This window comes from Eubalaena glacialis, chromosome 14 (genome assembly GCF_028564815.1).
Source record: "Eubalaena glacialis isolate mEubGla1 chromosome 14, mEubGla1.1.hap2.+ XY, whole genome shotgun sequence".
In the NCBI taxonomy this organism is placed as follows: domain Eukaryota; kingdom Metazoa; phylum Chordata; class Mammalia; order Artiodactyla; family Balaenidae; genus Eubalaena; species Eubalaena glacialis.
Window position 1 is genome coordinate 65,432,613 of NC_083729.1, and position 20,595 is coordinate 65,453,207.

The window sequence follows — 20,595 nt, forward strand, 5'->3', positions numbered from 1 at the left end:
AATTAGAAAAAAAAAAAGGAAAAACAAAAAAAGTTTGGTGCCAGGCATTAGCTGTGGCTGGGGCTCCTACTCCTCTCAGCATCCATAAGCCAACCCACCCCACACATGTCCAGGATCATTTGGTTACACACTTATCACCCACCGAGTTTCACCCACGCATCAGTCCCACAGCTGCAGACAAAGTTCTTTTCCTGCTTTCTACTTCCCGGCTCTTAGAGTGGCAGGATGGGATAATAGGGAAAAGAATAGGGCCTCAAAGACAGACGGACGTGGGTTTCTTCCCTTACCTGCCACTCATTAACTGTGTGACCTTGGGCAAGTCTCTTAAGGGCTCTGTTTCCTCATCTGTAAAACGAGGTTAGTAAATCTCACATCCATTCAGTTTTGTGGTGCCTGGCATAAAGTAAGCAGCAGTTGCGGCGGCTCACTTTGCATCAGCATTGCGCGGACGCCTGGAGCCACAATAGGTGAGAACTAAGATGCTTCAGAAATGTGACCCAGTAGCGGGGGCCCCTCACATGACCCTGAGATGCCAGACAGTGTTTCTCTCCCCGCCCAGGGCGTGTGCAAGTCCGGTGACCCGTTTTTCCAGTCACCCCACACTCCGGGTCTGTGATTATGCCCCCCCCCGCCCCCCATAGCTGGGCCTGACGCGGCGGTGGCTCATGCGCCTTTCCGCCCCAGCCTGTTGCCACGGACCACACGTCTCATCCATGCTGCCTGGCCCCTCCCCCAGCCCCGGGTGCGCCCCTCCAGCTTGCCGGCTCGGGTGTCTGAGCGGCCGCGCCCGCGGGCCGTCCGCTCTGACTGGCTGCACCGCGGCGGCGGGCGGCCCGTGGGCGCACACACCCTCCCCGCGCAGCCAATGGGCGTGCGCGCGTCACTGACCCGGCGGCCCGCGAGCCGGCAACCCCTCAATAAGCCACATTGTTGCACGAAACTCCGGCGCAGGAGTCCCGGGCCGCCGCTAGCACCAGCGTGTCACCGAGCCGAGAAGATCCGCGGGCGAGAGCAGCGCGCGTGTGAGCCGGAGAGGTCCTGTAGTCCTAGTGGAGCCAAGCTGCTATTCTTCTCAAGTTGAGCCTTAGTGATTCTGTGGCTGAAGTTAGTACCTTGACAGTGGGGCATCCCAGCACGTCGCTGGGAGTGATTCTTGGTCCTTCAGCAGTTGTGACTATCAGAACCTGTTTTTAGAGACCCGAAACCCTCCAGCTGGGCGCGCCATCGTGTGCCTTCTTTGTGTACCTCCCGGACTCACCGCTCCCGACCGGGCCTCCAAGCCCGGGTACAAAGCGGTCAGACCGCGCCGCCCTCCTCCCCCGCACGCGCTCCAGCCTCGGTTTCCCAGCTCGGCGCCGTCGGGCCGCGGCAGGATGATCGCCTCGCATCTGCTCGCCTACTTCTTTACGGAGCTCAACCATGACCAAGTGCAGAAGGTAAGTAAGCGCGGGCGGGGGCGGCTGGCTCGCCTGACAATGTTGCTTTGTCCCCGGCCCTCTCTCCGGGGTCCCGGCCGGCTGGGACTCTCCTCTTAGACCCTGCGGGGACCCGCTTCCTCCCCATTCCGGGCCGCGGACGCGGAAAATATCAGCGCGGCGGGGAAAGTCCTGGGCTGGAGGAGCCACGTCCGCTAGGCACGGGCAGACGTGTGCGCGCGTGCGAGGCTCCGGGGCTCGCGCACCGCTTGGCTCTCCCTCTCTGCGGCCCTGCGCGCGCTCGCGCTTTTTTTTTTTTTGGAGGGGCGGGCCACCCGGCACGTAGTCTTTGACTGCTGGGCCCACGTGGGAGGAGCCCCCCTTTCGCTGCCTGAGTTCCGGCCAGAGCACGTGGGGAGAATCGTGGCGGGGGGAGGGGGTGTTGGGGGAAGGCTCCGCTGCCGCACGGGGTTGCCTGGGTTCCTCCCGCGCTAAAGGACCACATTTTGGGGACCTACGATTCCCTCTAGCGTTCCTCACGGCCTTGAGGAGGTGGGCTTGGGGAGAAGACCACGCGGGAAGAAGCTGGGAAAGGGTCAGAGAAGCTCCGCCCGCCGCACCCCTTCCCCGGAACTGAGGCGCCCGGAACTGTGGCTCCGCGAGGGGCGTACGCCCCCCACGCCCATTCCCAGCGCCTGCCTCGGGGCCGCCCCGCCTTGAGTACCCCATTCTCGGGCCCGCCTCCAGATGGGGGGCGGACTTTGGATGTTACTTCTGGTGTACCTAAAAGTTTCTCCGAGAGGACCAACACCCCCTTTCCCCCTCTTTGCCGTCTTCCTGGAGATTTTTGTCCTTCTGAAAACGAGCTTTTCCCTGTCGTAAGCCCCGACCTGTCTGCCCACTTATGTCTCAGCAGCACCCCGCCTAAGTCCGAGCTCTTGCTCGGGCCAGGTCTTTTACGTAAGACAAAGCCTCTGGCCCCGCCGGGGAGCCTCGCTCTCTGTGCCTCTGGGTATGGAGAGGGGGTGGGGCTAGGCTGGGCCCCAGGCGCTCTCTGGGGAGAATTGAGTTTCTGAAATGCTCGGGATTTCGGGATTGGCTCCTGGCCCTGGGCCTCAGCTAGGACTTGGGACGAGAGGGTGGGCTGGGGCGGGGATGGAGGGTGTCCAGATCTGTGAGTCAATGACAGAGCGTTGCTCAGTTACATACTTGAAATTTCTGTATCTCAATGGGAACACATTTTTTGGGCAAATGTTTTGACATTATCTTTCTGTGCGGCGACCTGCTCATACTCCCATTCTGGGGATCCTGAGAGCAAAGGAGAGGAAGGTGGGTTGCCATCACAGTGTTTTCAAAGCCGTGGCAGATGAACCTCCAAATACCATGACATTACTTAGCCTCAGACTGGAGTAGGGAGCAGAGGGCCGCTGGTTTAGTTGAGTTTTAGTCTGCTTGTAAGTGGCTGTTACTTTCTAACTCAATCCTGGGATGAGGTTCTGCTCTGCACTGCACTTTAATTCAGTTTATTTAAGAACGTGTCTGTGATCCGGTAGGACCTTGGCAACTTCGTTGGGCTTCTTTGCCCAAGAAGTGAGTTAACCCTTGTGACTGTCATCTCTTGGCAAGTCCTAGAATACAAAACTGGAGGACCATTAATTCAGGAGAGGTCTTCTCAGTTGGGTGAATATTGCCCCAGGACATTTAAATTTACTCACCCCCTGTCCAGAGGAAGGAACCTAGGACCACAAATTTACCCTCCCCCAAACCAGAGGATGGAGGCTAGGACTGGAACCTTCCTGGCCTGGAATGGGGAGGGGTCATAGCTTTAGTCCCAAACTGGAAAGAGAATTAACCAGGGTATGTAGAAATGAGTTCTAATCTCTGTTTTGTGGTTTATTAACCACAGGACTCTGAGCAAGTCACTTTGCTTCTTTGGACCACCAATTTCTTTTTGTAAAACAGGGATGACAACAGCAACCTTCTTCACTTTAGGGAGTTGTGATGATTAAGCACAGCAATGTGAAAAGGTCTTTCTTGTAGTCTTCTCTACACTTGCAGCCTGTCAAGTGTCTCAGGGACACTTGGGTGTATTTCCTCCAAATTACCAATAGGGGCAGAATTGAGTCAGGCCTTAACTCAGCAGGTGTGGAAGCTGGGACTTAGCCTCCCAGTTTAGGTGAGCAAAGCTGCCTGTTTCCAGCAGCAGTTAGGAAATAGGGAGAGAATCAGAGAGAATATTTTGGAAGCATCTTTTAAAGTTGCTACTAGAAGGAAGAATTAGGAGAGAAGGTTGAAGCTTGAGTTTTACAGTCTTTTGAGAAGGCCTTGATTTGAACTCTTCTGAAATCTCTATCATTTTACATAATCTGGGTTGTAGTCTGAGGCAGGGAAAGTTTAGGTTCACCTGCCCAAAACTAGCCCCATCAGAATCACTTGTCCCCTGATAGACAAGCCCAGTGTTTTGTGCTGATACTTTGAAACTCAGGAGCAAACACATATAGCATTTACTGTGTACCAGGTGGTTTTAAGCTCTTTACATATGTTAGCTCATTAACATTCATAACAACACCATGAAGTAGATAATATTATCAGCATCCGTGTTTTACTGGTAAGGAGCTGAGGCACAGAGTGACTTGTTCAAGGTCACTAGCTTTTTTGTAAAGGCTGGAAATTGAAGCCATGCATTTGGGCTCCAGAGGCCCATGCTCTTGACCACACCCCCTGCCTCTGGGACCATCGGAAGACCCCATCCTGGCCCATGTCTGTGTTCACTCTTGGATGCTGGCAGCACCCTCACCCAGCATGTCCAGAAATGCAGCTAGCTCTTCTCTTGGTCAGATTAGTGGCACCAGTACCCTCTGATTATTCTGACTGGGAGCCCTGGACCCATTTCACTGACTTTCCTTTCTGATTGCTTTACCTTGGTCAGCTGGTCTCTGGGTTACTTCAGAGGCCTCCTAGGGTTTGTTTCCAGTCTCTTTCTGGAGCCAGACTGGATCATTTCAAAAGACTGCGTACTGTAACTTATATGTGGAATCTAATATGACACAAATGAACTTATTTATGAAACAGAAACAGACTCACAGACATAGAAAACAAACTAATGGTTACCAAAGGGGAAAGGGGGTGGGGGAAGAATACATTAGGAGTTTGGGATTAGCAGATACAAACTACTATATATAAAATAGATAAACAATAAGGTCCTACTATATAGCACAGGGGACTATATTCAACATCCTGTAATAAACCATAATGGAAAAGAATATGAAAAAGAATATGTATATATATATATATGTATAACTGAATCACTTTACTGTATACCAGAAACTAACACAACATTGTAAATCAAATATACTTCAAAAAAAAAAAAAAGACTGCATACTGATTGCTCCCTGACCCCACCCCCCACCTCAGCCTCATCTTCTCTATCTGCATTCCCGAAGACTTGAATCACCATTCCTCTAAATGTCACACCTGGTCACACGAGGTGCTTTTGTGTGGCGTTTGTATCATTCCATCATACATTGGAGTTGGTAGTTACAGGGCAGGGAGAATCATATTTGTTCACCTTTATAGCCAGTTTGTGGCCACTGGTGAGGTGTTCAGTGAGTCCAAGAATGAAGGAGTGGACCTTCCTGGGAAAAGAAGCGGAGCAAGGGCTGCAGGAAGTGGAGGAGGGTGAGAGGCAGCTGGGGGGTGCTGGTACTGGGTTGAAGGGGTGGGTATCCAAGGGTGGGGGGACCCTTGGAGGGAAAGACAGTGAGCTATTCCCTCACCAAGGCCTGAGGCGTGGCGTGAGGCTGATCCTGAGGGGAAAGGGAGGCGGGGAGAGAGGGGGAGAGAGAAAAAGGGTGTTTACTGTCCTCCAGCAATCAAGGGTTTTTGTCCTGTCTGGAGAGTTAGAGGATTCTTTTAATTAATTGAGCTATAAATAGTATACAAGATACAGGATTTTTGTCTCTTAAGAATGAGAATAAGGATTAACCATGGAAGTGAAATGAAGTATACATGCCTTCCTTTAGCCATTAACCGATTATTTTAACACACACAGACTGGTGACATACAATCTTGGAATATAGATAGTTCACTGGGGCTCTTTACTATGTTAGTGAGGGGTAGCTTTCAACTCTGGAGTTAATGAGAGGGGAGAATATCTTGGAAGCAGAAAGATTCAACAGAACCCCCAAGAGATAAGAGTTTAATGTTTTTTGAGAACCTACTGTGGGTATAGTTACTATGTGGGAAATTGAGACTAAGACACCTTTCAGCTGTCTGGTGAGATGAGGCTCCAGAAATAGATACTTTACATCCACTAAAGGGTCATGGCAGTCATTCCCATGGGATGGGGAATTAGGGACCTCAAGGGAATCTCGACTGATATTTTTGAGCACCTACTATGTGCCATTAATCTTCAGATAGGGGATGAAAGTATGGGAGTAAAGTACTGATTAAAACCTTAGTAAGATTAATTTTGGCTGAGTTAACTGACATTGACAGGTACAATTTGCCTCATTTGTTCAACTTAGTATCTTAGTACCAAGTCCCTTTCCTGCTCCAAGACAATTGATGGTAGCAGGAATATTTTGTAGCTTTTACTAATCATCCATTTGTTTTGTATTGTCAAATTTCTATTTCAGAGAGTGGCCAAGAAGCACTTTTTTCTTTACCCCTGAATGAATTAAAATTCTCTCTGAGGCTCCTCAGACAAAGCCAACATTTTTTTTTTTTTAACATCACTTTTCAAAGTTGAACTTTTCTAGCACCCTGAGGAGTTTGAGGGCAGCTAGGGACCCTTTTCCAGGGAGACTCAAAACAACACAAACCACAACAGTTTTCTCAACATCTGGCAGCCATAGTAAGGAGATCTGATGTATTAAAAGAGCTCAGGAGCCCCAGAAAACTGGCTTCCTTTGTTCAGATACTTCCGGTTTAAAAGATGGCTCTTGATAACTGGTTCCTCATTATCACTGTTGAGTTTTGAAGTCAGCAAGTTTGGTTTGTTTTCCAACACTGTGTGTTGTCTGTCTTTGACTTTCCAAAGCAGTGGGGGTGGAGATGTGGCAAATCAAATCGCGGAGTTCGCTGGCTGCGACTTAATATCTCACACCATAGATCATAGGTAGCTGTTCCTGCTTACTTCTAAAGCAGGTCTCTCAACCTCGGTGCTATTGACATTTTGGGCTGGATAATCTTGTGAGGGGCTACCCAGCCTATCACAAAGAGCAAGAGTTTTTACACTACCCCAATTTACAGGGGCGAAGCCTGTGGGGTTTTTTTGTTGTTGTTTGTTTTTTAACTACTCCTTTAGAGCAGTGGTTTTCAACTATTAGTGATTTCATCCCCCAGGTGGACTTTGGTGGTGTCTGAAGACATTTTTGGTCGTCACAGACAGGTGGATGAAGATGTGTTATTGCATCTAGTAAGCAGAGGCAAGGGATAATGCTAAACATCCTACAATGCCCAGGACAGCCCCCCTGCCAAAAAAAAACAAAAAAAGACTTTTCTGACCCCAAATATCTATAGGTTGAGAAACTGCATCAGAAGAACATGGTCTATCCCCCATTCCAGTATTATAGTGCATCGCTAATGGTCATACAGCTACTTAGTAGTAGCTGCAACTAGGACCATAGTTCTTGGCTCTCAGTGTGCCATGTCATGGGATAGTCATGGTGGGAAGTGGCCTTTTACAAAAGATGAATTTAAGGTGAGGTCTGCAGACCACAGTAGTTAGCAGATGTCCATGACCCCTGGCTGAAGTGTGGGTTACCTGAGTAACTGTTTTTCTGTTTTCAACCAGAAAAATGTGGGCAAGGTAAGCACTCCAGGAAGCCAGTCGGAGAGAAGTTTGCTTAGCTGACCCCAGGAGAACCTCACCCTGGCTGTTGCTGGGGTTTCCCTGAAGGCCAGGCATCTTCCAGGCTTCTGAACAAGGCAGGCATGTGAGCTGGTGGAACTCCTATCTCAGGGAACAGAGGGAAGGGGCCATTGGTACCCACTGAGGGACAGTCCAGCAGTCACTGGGAGAGGCTGTGTGCTGAGAAGTAGAGCCAGGCTCCCTGGGGTGGAATCCTGGTTCACCACAAACCAGCTGTGTGAACTTGGGCCAGTTATTTAACCTCTCTAGGCCTCAGTTTCTTCCACTTGTAAAATGGTGAGTGGATAACACCTTAATAGGGTCTTTGTAAGGATTGAAGAGAGAGTGAATATATGTGAAGTTCTTAGAGCTGTGCCTGCTACATAGTCAACACTTTATGTGTCAAATATTAGTACATAGAGATAGACACACTCTCAGATACCTGACTGCGCTATCCATCTGGGCAGAAGCAAAAGAGGCCCCACTTCTTTTTTCCTAAGGACTTTTAAGGCATATGGGTTCTGGCCCATTTATGTTCTCTGTCTGATGTTGGATTAGAGCAGAGGACAGGGCCGACAGAAGGATGGAAAGTTCCTAAAGCTGAGAAATAAGGAAGCTTCCTCACTGCCCCGTCCAACTTCTAAAACCTTCTCTTTTCTGGGTATAGGAGACCCATTTTTGAGCTCTTCCTCTAACTTGCTTTCCTTCTGGTCTTCTGGGGATACAGCATCCCCATTGGGTGGAGGGGGGCGTCTCTGGGATGCCTGGGGCATTTTGGTACACCTCAGCTTGAAGCGTCCTCCTTGGGAAGTCATGAGAGACACAGCTGCACTGAATAGTCACAGCATTTGTTCAACCCCTTTTCCCTGTAGAAGTCTAGTCCGCTCCCTGTCGGTACCTGCCCTGGAGGGCAGAATCACAGAGGCTCCAATGGCAGTTGCTGAGGCCACTTATGCTGAAGTTGGCCAATGAGATGCTTGCTCACACTTCCTCACATCTGCCCCAGACTCTGGTTTCCCACTGGGGGATCCACTTGAGGTGCCCTGTGCTGTTGAGTCATAAGACCGGGTCATGGTAGGTTTCAGTCCAACTGACCCCTGGAGTTTCAATGAAGGGAATAGTCATTCTCACATTTTCTGGCACATTGAATGGAGAGTCCCTGGCCATCTTGGTTCTCAGCAGAGAGCTCTTTGCCCCTCATATATAGACTCTGGGCTGTCTAGTGTGGCCCCTTCTGACACTGAGGTGCTTGGGGTTCTTGACAAAGCCAGAGAGGACCCTCTGTGTGGAACCCACACTCTACTCCCCCCATCCCTGTACAGCCTTTGTCTTGTCCAAACTTGGTTGGGAGTCTTGGCCTTGTTTCCATGGGAGCAGGAGCTAGACAATCTCCTTTTCCTTGAAGTGCCATGCTTTTTGCACTTTTGTCTGTGGATCTCTAAGCAATTCCTTAATAGTCCTTCCCTGGAGAGTGTGTCAGGCCTGAGAACCTGGCTCTGGGAACCCTTGGTGCCCACCCACCTCACCCAGCCTTCCTGCCTCTTCTCACCTTCAGCTCAGCAGCCCTGCCCTGGAGGCCTGGAGATGGTCTATGTTCTTGGAAGGTCTTGTTCCCAACCTCTTCCTTCTGGCATCTCCATATTGTCTGATAAAGGAATGAAACCAGATAAGCCATTGGACAGCTTTAATTTGGGCTAAGTAAGGGAATTTGAAGCTGTCACTTTTCCTTTTTCCCATTTGAGGGACAAAAGTTCCTTCTGCTTCCTTTTTCCCATTTGAGGGACAAAAGTTCCTCTTGCTTCCTCCCATATTTTCCTGTCTCAACCCCTTCTAATGAAGCCTTCCAGCCATGTCCCACCAGTTCTCTTTTCCCCTCAATTCCCAAAGGTCTTAAAATAACAAACATGTACACCACTTACGAAGTGCTGGGCTCTGTCTATGAACTCTACTACAACTCAGGTCATCCTCAGGCAGCCCTCCAGGGTAGACATTATTATTACCTATTATTCAGATGAAGACACCAAGGTACAGAAAGGGACAGTACCTTGCTCAAGGGCAAGCCAGAATTCAAACCCAGGCAGTATGATTCCAGAGCCCAGCCCTTAGTGGGGCTGCCTGGGACAACTGGAGATAGCCAGTTGTCTTTCAGTTTCATGGGGTTATCAGTCCGGGGTCAGTTGGGAAGGGACCTTTGAGATCATCTCGTCCAAACCCTTTATTTTACAGTTGAGGAAACCAGGTGCCATGTACTAAGGGACCAGCCAAGAACCCAGTTTCTCCACCATTTCCTGAAAGGAAACCCAGTTTCCTTTCAGCACCATTGGCATAGAATGAGCTCTTCTCATCATTCAGGTATGGGCTCCCCAAGAACCATGAACAGGATTTGCTTTGTGGCCTGTACCTAAGGTGACCCTATAATTTATTGTCCAAACTGGGCTACTTTTGAGAGCAAAAGGGGACACTGTTAACAGTTATGCTGCTACCACACTGTAAACAGATTGTCCTGGGCAAACTGGGATATATGGTTGCCCTGTTTATGGTGGGTGTGTCTGGGGTGGGTAGAGCAGACTGGGAAGGTCTGGGGCTGGACATGGTACAAAGAGACAGACCCAAAGTGATTTGGTCCAGCAGGTGGACAGTTGGCAGCAGACAAGAGTGGGGAGTTCAGATGCCCCTGTGGGCATATAGGCTCAGGGGCAGACTCTGGTCCCTGACATGGGACTGGCCAGGGGAGGCAGAGTTCGACCCCTAAGGGATCTGGGGTACTGGCCAGGGCAGCCAGGTAGATTGGGAGGAAACTCTGCTGCTGCCAGGATCACATGCAGTGTGGGCCCACGCCTGAAGAACAAGGCCAGGCTCTGAGCACCTGGGCAGTCTGCAGTAGCCAGCTCTTCCCCTTCACCCAAGTTACTCTCTCACTCTTCTCCTCGGTGTTCCCGTCACCCCTTGATGTCACCATAACAAATAGGTCTTGAGCATCTACTGTATCTCAGTACTGAGATAGCTCTGGCATCACGAATATGAAGTTGGGAACATGTAGTCAGTGCCTTTTAGTCCTCTGGGACCAGTGAGAGCAAGAGACACAAGTGTCAAAAGTGTGTTAGTATAACCAGCTGGGAATTTGGGGAAGGTATTTGGGGAGAGGCCGTTTGTACTGGGCCCTGAAGGACAAGTGGGAGTTTGTTAGGCCAGAGTAGGAGAACATTCTAGGCATGGGGTTAACATATATGTTTAACCTTTTCAAGACAAAAACTCCTCAGAATTGTACTGATGTGAGTGATTTAAGTGATTGTAAATCTGTCTTTTATTATAGTGAAAGAAACTGCTTACTCTCTGTCCTTACTCCTTCAGTTTATAATAACTTGTTGACATATTTGCCTCCCACCAAATAGACTGAACACTTGCAGGCAGAAGGGTCTTCTTTATCCTGGTATCCTCAGCACCTGGCGCTGGCACACTCAATTTAGTGCTCAATCATTATGTGCGGGCGAATGGGGACATATTATTCCTTTGCACTGCTGCCCCATAGTCTGAGGATAGGAGGGTCCCGGGACAGGCGTCCCAAATGCCTGTCTCCTGGACCCCAGACAGGTGCTACTGCCTGAGGTCTGTCTGGCTGTAACTCGATGCAGCCCAAGAACTGGAAGAACAGGAAACCCTGTGACTCACGGTGCAACAGGATCCTGGAGGAGTGCCCTGTAAGCCTCCTCAGTGAGCTCCACACTCACCCTGCGCTGCTCCAGGCATGTGAGTACTCAGTGCGTCATCTGGAATCTCCCTGAGGTGGCGCGCCGCCCTAGTGGGGGTCCGCCTTGTCCCATCTGAAAAAAGTGTCGAGGCAGATCTGTCACTTTGTTAGCTGCGTTTCAGAGGACAGGAGCCTTAAAGAATCCAGGATCTGCTGTGTCTTTCCCTCCCCAACTCATCCTTTTTTTTTTTTTTTTAAATCTTATCGGAAACATCTGGCCTTGGCTTGGCCACATTACAGGATAAACTTGCTGCTCTTTGCACAATCTTGGTCCTCCCAGGAGGAGTCTGTGAAGACATTATCATTAGTGAGGCCACTGACAGCAGTTACCTAGCTTTCCTGTGTGGGCACACCTATGCCCGAGGTTAGGGCACTCATCTGGCCACTGGATGTTATGGGTCCTGTCAGGGACTTTGGCCTATGGTTTGGGGAAGCTTCTTCAAACCTTGGTTTCCTTGTCAAAGATTTGCAGTAAAACACTGGCAAAGGAATAATGGAAGATATGAAATTCTTTTGAAACTAAGTTGCAAGCATGTGTCAGCACATAGAGTCACTGGAAGGCTGTGTATGGCTGCATTTAGGTTATGGCTTTCCCCTCTGATTTGACCTCTTTGGCCCTACCGTGTGAGTAGGTAGACTAGGGCCTAGTCAGTGCCTTGTCCTTTTTCCTTCCTATGTTTTTAAATTGAAGTATAATTTACATAGAGAACTGAACACACCAGGTAACCACCACCCAGATCCAGTAACAAATTATTACCAACAATAGCAGGTATACCCCCCACTAAATATAATCACTATCCTGACTTCTACCGGCATAGATCTGTTTCTGTACTTACTATAAATGGACTCATATGATCTGTTCCCTTTTGTATCTGGCTTTTTTTACCCAACTTTATATTGTGAGATTCATCTATATATGTAGTTGCATGTGATGGTAAGTAGTGCCTTCTCATTGCTGTATAGTACCCTGCCCCTGCCTCTCTAACCCTGTTTTGACTATAGTTGAATTAAAGCAGATGAACTAGTCAAAGCCCTTCACTTCAAGAGGGTGTGGTCCTTCCTAAATTTCTTTCTAGGAGGCTAGGTTGGATCCTTGGAGTCTGGTCTAATATATATATTATATATATATATATAATATATATATATTATATATATACACATATATATACTATACATATATATTATATATATACAGTATATATATAATATATATATATATACACCTGATTGTATCTTTAGGACAAAAACACCAGTGCTAGGAAAGCTAAAATTCAGTCAGTTGGTCTGCTTGAGGTCTAGAAGAAGCTAAAATGTAGGAATTAGCTAGTGTTCATTCAGCATCTCCTGGAGAGAAGGTTCTAGGTACTAAATCAGAAATACCCAAAGACTGGAGAAAGAAGTCCAGCAGTGCAATAGTGCCTCAGGGTGTCCCTGTGTCCTTGGCCCTGACTATGCTTATGGAGTTGCTGTCTTATCCAGTTTGGTCACTTGAATTCACCCTTCTACCAGGAGGGTGGGTTCTGTAGGGATGACTGATGAGCATTTGCTCGATCATGTATTATTTATTTTCTGCCTACTTATTAAAAGGATTAGGTGATATGGTCAGCTTTCATTGAAAGGACTTCTAGAATAAGAGTCATGGAACAGGCAGGAATGATTATCAAAAAACTTAGTTCATTAAAGTCAAATACAGAGCCCCGAGCTTCCTGATAGTCAAGGCAAAAAGACAGCTCTCCTGTTTTTAATAAATTTATTTATTTATTTTTGGCTGCTTTGGGTCTTCATTGCTGTGCGCAGGCTTTTCTTTAGTTGCGGCGAGTGGAGGCTACTCTTCTTTGCGGTGCGTGGGCTTCAGTAGTTGTGGCACTTGGGCCCAGCAGTTGTGGCTCACTGGCTCTAGAGCACAGGCTCAGCAGTTCTGGTGCACGGGCTTAGTTGCTCCGCGGCATGTGGGATCTTCCCAGACCAGGGCTCGAACCCGCAACCCCTGCCTTGGCAGGTGGATTCCCAACCACTGCGCCACCAGGGAAGCCCAGGACAGCTCTCCTTGAGTCAGTTGTTTTAATTTCATTGGCCTGTAGCAGGAAGCACAGTGACTCTGGGCAGCCAGACTTCCTCCTGACACTAAACCCTACAGAGAATTGACTGATCAGTGAACAGCACAGCAACTTTACACAGTGGGATGATCTTTACGATTCTTCCTTCCCATGATTAAAGGTGATAGGATTAAATCATACTAATATGAAGGCATTGTAATAGGGAGCTAATGCAATGTAGTGAGGTGAGTGGCTTTCTGGTTCTAAAGTTCATAACCTCCTTCTAGGATCCTGGGCTTGCCCACACCTTCTGAGCCTTTTCACATGATCTCCCTACTGTCTCCACGTCAACATACATCCAACAACATGTATGTTGGATGTGTATGTTCTTAGCCCAGAAGAAATCTCCCCTGAATGCCAGTCTCACAGGCCACTTACTCATACATGTGACACTTCCCATGGGCTGCTTTGCATTGTTCTTGCCTTTCTTATCTCCTAAGACCCATCCCTCCATTCATTTCGGAGACATTGATTGAGTCTATAATGAGTTGAGTTCTGTGCTATCTTGTAAAGTCCTAGAGAACAGGAATCCTGATTTCTTAAAAAACTTTAAAAAACATTTGTGTGTGTGTGTGTGTGTGTGCGTGTGTATAAAGTTGACCCTTGAACAATATGGGTTTGAACTGTATGGGTCCACTTATATTTGGATTTTTTTCAATAAATATATTCTATAGTACTACATTACTGCATGATTTGCGGTTGGTTGGATGCGGAACTATGTATAAGGAGTGCCGACTGTGGATTTTCCACTGTGTGAAGGTTGGCACTCCAACCCCTGTGTAGTTCAAGGGTCAACTGTATGTATATTTAAAGTGTGCAATTCAGTGGCATTAAGTACATTCACATTGTTCTACAACTATCACCACTATCCATCTCCACAATTGATTTCTTTTTAAATTATGTTCCTGTATACTATAGTGCTTTGCATGTAATTGGTTTTCAACATAGGCTATAAAATGAGAGAATCTGGGGTCAGCGATTCAGGGGTTGTATGATAGGAATCTTACAGATTTAGATGTTGAAATTTAAGGTTTCTTCTACACTTTCCTTTGAGACCTCTTAAGGTATTCAAGGTAGGATTTATAGCACTTTATATAACAAAGTCTCAACGTTGGAATATTGTTCTTTTCTGGATGTAAGTAGTTTGATCAGGACCATTTTCCCACTGGGACCAGATAGGGTGTCCTCACAATCCAGGGAAGGTCACTAGCCATTCAACTGAAATTGGCCTGCAAGATGATATAGGCCCTTGGGGATGCTTGGGGTTAGGATTATCGTTTATTGTTTCTGACAATAGAGTAAGGGATCTGGGTGATCCAGATTCTAGTGTCAACTCTGTGACCTTAGTCAAGGCTGTTACCTTGACCTCAGTTTCTCTGAGGTTCCTTTCTGGCTCTCACCTCCAGGCTTTCCTTTCTGGGCTTCCTCATACCAGGCTGGGGCTGTGTCTGCCACACCTGAGCCACTGCACACTTTGAAGTGGAGCCTCTACAAGGGTGATCTTCTGCTTCCTCCATTCCTTGCCTCATTGCTATGACACATTTCCTCTCTTTAGTGCTAGTCTGGAGGAAACTGTGGGCACTTAAGGAGATGGGCTTTCCGTTTGGGGTGTTATCTTATTTCATAAATAGTATGGGGTTAATTTTGTTGTTGAACATAAATTCATGTGCCCGACAAACGGTGTGGCCAAATACACCGAAATGTTGGAGTTTGGAGCAGAGAAAGGTTTGTTGCAAGGGCCATGCAGGGAGAACGGGTGGCTTGTGCTTAAAAGACTTGAACTCCCTTGATTGTTTTCAGGGAAGAGTTTTTATAGGCAAATTTTGGGGTGAGGGCTGCAAGGTGTGTGACTTTCTTCTGATTGGTTGGTGGTGAGGTAACTGGGCGGTGCTCCAGGAATCTTGTGCTGAGCCTGAAGTTCCCATCCTCCATCTGGATGGGGGCCTTAGTTCTTGCAGAAGAACTCAGAGATAATTGTTATGTGTATCCCTTGAGGAGGAACCAGGACTCTGCTTTATCACTGCACTATTGTTTCTTGACTGCTCCTCCTTTGTTTCTGCATTCCCTCCCTTCCCTAGTTAGTAACTGTTTGAATCTGCCCTTTAGAACTCTGCGAAAGTCTAGGAGGCTGAAGCCTTTTTCCTACAAACATGAACCAGGACTCGGAAAGGCTTTTGTACCTGGGAAGGCCCCAAAGGGTCCTGCTTGTTTTCAGTTTCTCCTTAGAACTTCTCTTGCCTGTACGTACCACAGTTCTGTAGAGGAGGCAGGCATGGACTGGTATGTTATGGGAAGAAAGAAATTGCCCAATGAGGAAGTTCTAATCTCAAGATTGCTAAACAGATGTATCTAAAACTACTATCTCTCTTTAGTCCCTTGTCTCTGGGTAGGCAAGTGGCCTTCCCATACCTCAGCCAGGCTTTGCTTCTGGCCTGCCTCTGTTTCCCCAGCCTGGAATGCCCCCTCCTTTCCTTCTTTATTCCTGATAGAGATTTAAAGAGGAGCAGCCCAGTGTGATAGGCCACACACCCACCGCAGAAAGAGAAGGAGCAATTTGGGGAACCAGCCCCTGTTTTGCTAACCCCAATATGATGAAATAGGGTTAAGAAATGTCCTTGATCCTCTGAGGGTGCCACTTGGCAGAGATGAGTCTGGGAGAAGAAGAGGAAAACGGGTGGAATAAAAGGTTAGATAGATGGAGAGCTTTACATACGTCACCTCATTTATGCCAGTGACTCTGTTGTGAGCACTAGTCCTCCCATTTTAGAGGGAGGAAACTGGGACTCAGACACCTGTACAAATGCTAGAGCCAGGATTTGAACACTGATTTTTCTGATGCCACAGCCTGTACTTCACCACAACCAGCTACTAAATAAGGGTTGGCTTGAATGTTTCTACTTTGATAGTTTCCAACAACTGAAATTTGTTTCCAACAAGTACAGGGTTTGTCTCTCCAACTGCCAGCACCCAGGATCAACACAGGGTTATTTCACACTTTAGCCTAATGTCTTAAGTAATGACTTTCAAAGATCCCAGGCAGAAAGTGGTAAAAATGACCTTGAGCAGTGTTGACCAGAACATAGCCCATCATTATTACATTATTGACGTGGTGGATACCAGCCAAAGGAGAGGGGGAGATGTTTGAGCACCCAGACAGACCTAAAGGTGTCAGTTTGATTAGTCTGGAATAGATCTTTGGAATTCTTAATGTGTCATTCTAACGTGCAGCCAGGTTTGGGAACTATTACCCCAAGTGGCAGAATAGAGAATAGATGGAAATTATCAGAAAGTAGATTTATCTCAGATTGAGGAAAAGCTTTCTAATAACTAGAGCTGACCAACAGTAGAAGCTAACCAACTTTGAGAAGTGGTGAGCCTGTCATGCTTGGAAGCATTCAAACCTAGGCCTGATGACTATTGGGGTGAGAGGGACAAACTAGATAAACTCAAATGCTATGTTCAGTGGGATTTTGAACTCACATTACCCCAAGATCCCTTCTAAGAGTTAGTATTTTTTAGCCATAGTCTTACTATGCTGTTTACATTTGGTAACATTAATGACATTCTCCCATGACTTTGCGCCTTCCTTGTGCTCGCTCCCTCTGGCTGCACTGTGAGTGAAAGTTGGCAGGATTATGCCAAATGCATTTCCTTCCTTCCCAATCCAGGAAAAAGGTCTTTGTATGGAGACTGCTTCTTGTTTCTGACTTCTGCTTCCCTTGGCTACCCTTCACTCAACACAGCAGTGCTGACCAAGGCTAGGTGGGCCTCGGTGGTGTGTTTAAGAAGCTGTAACATCAGGTGATTAATCATCCCTTCCTGAGTGGCCCTAAGAAATTCAGGGTGGATACATCATCATGCCCATCATCATGGCCCAAAGAGAAGAAGTTTGGGCCAAGGTGCTATAGTTGCATTTTTCATAGCTGTCCCATATCCTTTCTCTTAGTCTCATCTGATGGAGAGGAAATCAAAGCACTGAGGTCATCCAAGAAACAACAGGGCAGAGAGTGCCCTCCTGCACTAAGAGGGTCCACAGGAAAGGCGACAGTGGTGGTCCTAAGGGCCTGGCTTTAGAGCCAGACACCTCAGTTTGAATCCTAGTTCTGCCCCTCACCAAGTGACCTGTAAAACAGGGATGTAGAAGTATTACAAAAGAACAATGGAAGTCAAGTCAGTAAACCCATAGGATGGTTTCTGGCAGGTAAGAAATGCTTGGTAAATGTTTAGCTACTGTAACAATCATCGTCATCATCGTTTTCATCTGTCACTGAACACTGAAAGATGATTATAATCTCTTGGGTAAAGGGCAACATGATTTGAGTAAAGTCTGACTGTTTAACTTGTTAGGTTCTTTGAGAGTTAAGACTGGATTTCCAACAAGCCTTGTAGCAGTTTAAACATCAAAGTTAAATAAAGCATGGCCGCTGTAGAATTATGGCCATTCCACATTTGCTCTTTTGTGCACGTGACCTCACACTCCAAGAAGTGACAGTCCAGCCTCTTAACAAGGCAGTACAGGCTTTGCTTTCCCACACAGGAACTCTCTTGCTTCCTTTGCAACATCCAGAGCCATCCATGGAGGTGGGGGTGGGTGGCAGTGAGGCCTCTGGACCTCTCTTCTCTTTGGGAAAGTAGTAATGTGGGAGCTCCAACTTAGTCATGTGTCAAACTCATGATAATGTCCAGAGATATGTCTGCTGCCTTCTGATCTGCCAGGGCAGCCCCATGGGCCATGCTCTCCACTGTTTGCCCTTCACATCTGTGTGGTGGGATGACTGGAATAGAAGATGGCCTTTTAGTGGACATGGCCAGCCTGAATATGCTGTAGTGCCATTTGGCCTGTATAGACCCTGCTGTTCAGCAGAGAGGGGCGTTCATCAAGCAGAGCAGGCAACAGCACAGATGAGCTGGGCTGCCCTGTCCAGTCCTGGCTTAGCTTTTTGCACCTGTGTGATTTTGGGCATGTTGCCTTTGCCTTTTGGTAGAATGGAGGAGATAACACTACCTACCTCACAGGGCTGTTATAAGGATTAAATGAGTTAATGGGTATAAAACCTTGAAAACAGGTTTTGCTGAAGGGTTTGCTGTTATTACTATTGCCTCTGAGGGCATCTCAGGCTGTACCTGGACGTGGCTTGGCACTGGCCTCTGGTCTGGTGGCTGGGACTTTGTATGCTAGCACTGAGATGCGTAAGCCATAATGTAGTGTTCCTGGGCCAGCCCAGGCGTCATTGGGTCTGGAACAAGAGGCCTCTGGGGTGATTTAAGTTGCCTTGGGCTCAGAGTCTCCAGCGATTTGTCTCCCACTGCACCAATAGGGAGGGAACTTGTCTGAGGCTGTATGCTTTTTCCTCCTGGGAGCCTCAAATGTCATTGTGGGGGAGGCCAGCCTCCTCAGGAGCACCCTGGCTCCCCAGGATTGTAGGAAGCCCAGATCAGTGACCCAGCTTGGGGTGGGGGCTGGTGCCCCACAGCCCTAGGAGGCTGAGGCAGACAGTGGGCTCAAGGCAATCGAGGTGCCAGGGGCCTGAAATCAGAAAACAGAATGGATGGTTGGAGTCGTCCTGGTTTAGACCAATGGAGTTAGATGTCTGCTGTGGCTCTTTAATAAAAGCTGGCAGCAAGGGAATTTGGGGAAATCCTCATTTCTGCAAATTTAAAACCCTGCATGACGAGCAGTGGTAGTGGTCATCGGCCAAGCTTTGCCCTTGGGAATCCTGGAGTTTTGAAGCTGGGAAGACCAGGGTCCCTTCTGGTCCCCCAGTCTAATGATGAGGCTGGGAGTACCAGGACCACCACCCTCATACCTTGAGGGCACAGCTATGACCTGGTCCAAGGGTCCTGATTCTACTCCTACCCTTTGTGGCCAGCAGCCTTACCTGTCCTGGACACTGCTGCTGAGAACAGGGATATTGTGGAAACTTGTGTGCCTTCTTGGATGGATTTCTATCAGACCTTTTCCTGATAGGAGAAAATTGGGAATATCCATAGCCAGGGCAGATGAGAGCTTTCAAGAAGCAGACTGTCTGAGGGGGACTCCTGTTGTTTTTCCTTCTCCTGGTGTTAAATCTGGGAAAAGTTCTTGTAAATTTATGTTGGAAGCAAGATAAATGAAATGACTAGGGAGAGCTGCCTCTGCCTCTGAGGATGGAGGAGGTTGCTTTACCACGTGTATCGAGCCTCTGTTAATGTGTCAGGCAGTGTGCTAGGCTCCAGGGATGCAAGCATGAACAAATAGTCATGGTTCTTCTTGCCCTTGGTGCTTATGATTTGGACACTAATAAATATGTATTTCCAAATTGGGGATGGTGTTGTGAAGGGAAAAGTCTGAGTTTGCAGAAAAAACAGTGAAGCCTGATTGTTTTATTAGGCAGAGTAGAGAAGGCGCTTGACTGTTTTATTAGGGAGAGTAGAGAAGGCCTCCGTGCAGAGAGGCCCGAAGGATTGGTAAGGGATCCGTAGATGAAGAACAGGGTGAGGAGCTGTGGGGCCTGCATGAACAGTCTTCTAGGCAGGGAAGGGCAAGTTGGGTGAGTTGGGGGACTGAACCAAGGCTGATCTGCACAAGGAGTGCAGAGGCACACAGTAAGATGGGGAGTGGGAGAGGCCTGGCTATATAGGTAGGGCCTTGGAAGGATTTAGGGTTTGGTGCCAATGGGAAGTCACTGAAAGGTTTTAAGCAGGGGAGTAGTAGTCTGTCTGGGGATGGAAAATGGATAGAAGAGGTAAAAGTATTGTAGAATCGGGGATTTTATTAGTCCAGGCAAGAGGCTATGGCTGCTTGGCCTGTGGTGAGGGGTAATAAGGTTGGCATGACTGGCCTTATGAGTGTCGGCGAGGACCAGAGATGCGGGCCAGTAATGAACCCCAGCTCCAGGGATGTTGTCATAGGCATTTAAACTCAACCTTTCTGAAAAGAACTCTTCTTTTCCCTAATTGGCCTTTCCCCTGGTCTTTAACATTCTCCAGAAATAAAATGTAATTTAAATTTTTAGTTTAGTTTTTTTTTTTTTTTAAATACAAAGTCCTGTCATAGAGTCTGGTTAAATGGTCTTTAATAATAACCTTCCGTACATAACAGATTTTATCCTTTTGAGGAGCTGAGTGGCGTTCCATGATGTAGATGCATACCATAATTCATTTAACATATAGGTTGCTACTCTCATTTTCCTCTCTTTCAGGTTGACCAGTATCTCTACCACATGCGTCTTTCTGATGAGACCCTTCTGGAGATTGCTAAGCGGTTCCGCAAGGAGATGGAGAAAGGGCTTGGAGCTACCACCCACCCCACTGCTTCAGTAAAAATGCTGCCTACCTTTGTGAGGTCTACTCCAGATGGGACAGGTACTATACCCCCGGGGGAAGGCTCTCGGTGCTCCATTGCCTGGGAGAGATTTGGGTAACTTTACTTAGGGACCCAAAGAACTATATACAACAGTGAAGGTTCTTTGGTTTCAAGCCTCAGAAGTCAACCCTTGTTAA

At 47.7% G+C, this 20,595-nt stretch overlaps 1 protein-coding gene across 1 annotated transcript in view; it reads left to right on the plus strand.

The window, feature by feature from the left end:
* Positions 1 to 1,173: 1,173 nt before the first annotated feature.
* Positions 1,174 to 20,595, plus strand: part of HK2 (hexokinase 2) — a 58,930-nt gene continuing 39,508 nt past the window's right edge. The window contains exons 1-2 of the mRNA XM_061168593.1: positions 1,174 to 1,436; positions 20,295 to 20,457. Coding sequence (XP_061024576.1) covers positions 1,374 to 1,436; positions 20,295 to 20,457 — 226 coding nt within the window. The 5' untranslated portion in view covers positions 1,174 to 1,373. The remainder of the gene's footprint in view (positions 1,437 to 20,294; positions 20,458 to 20,595) is intronic.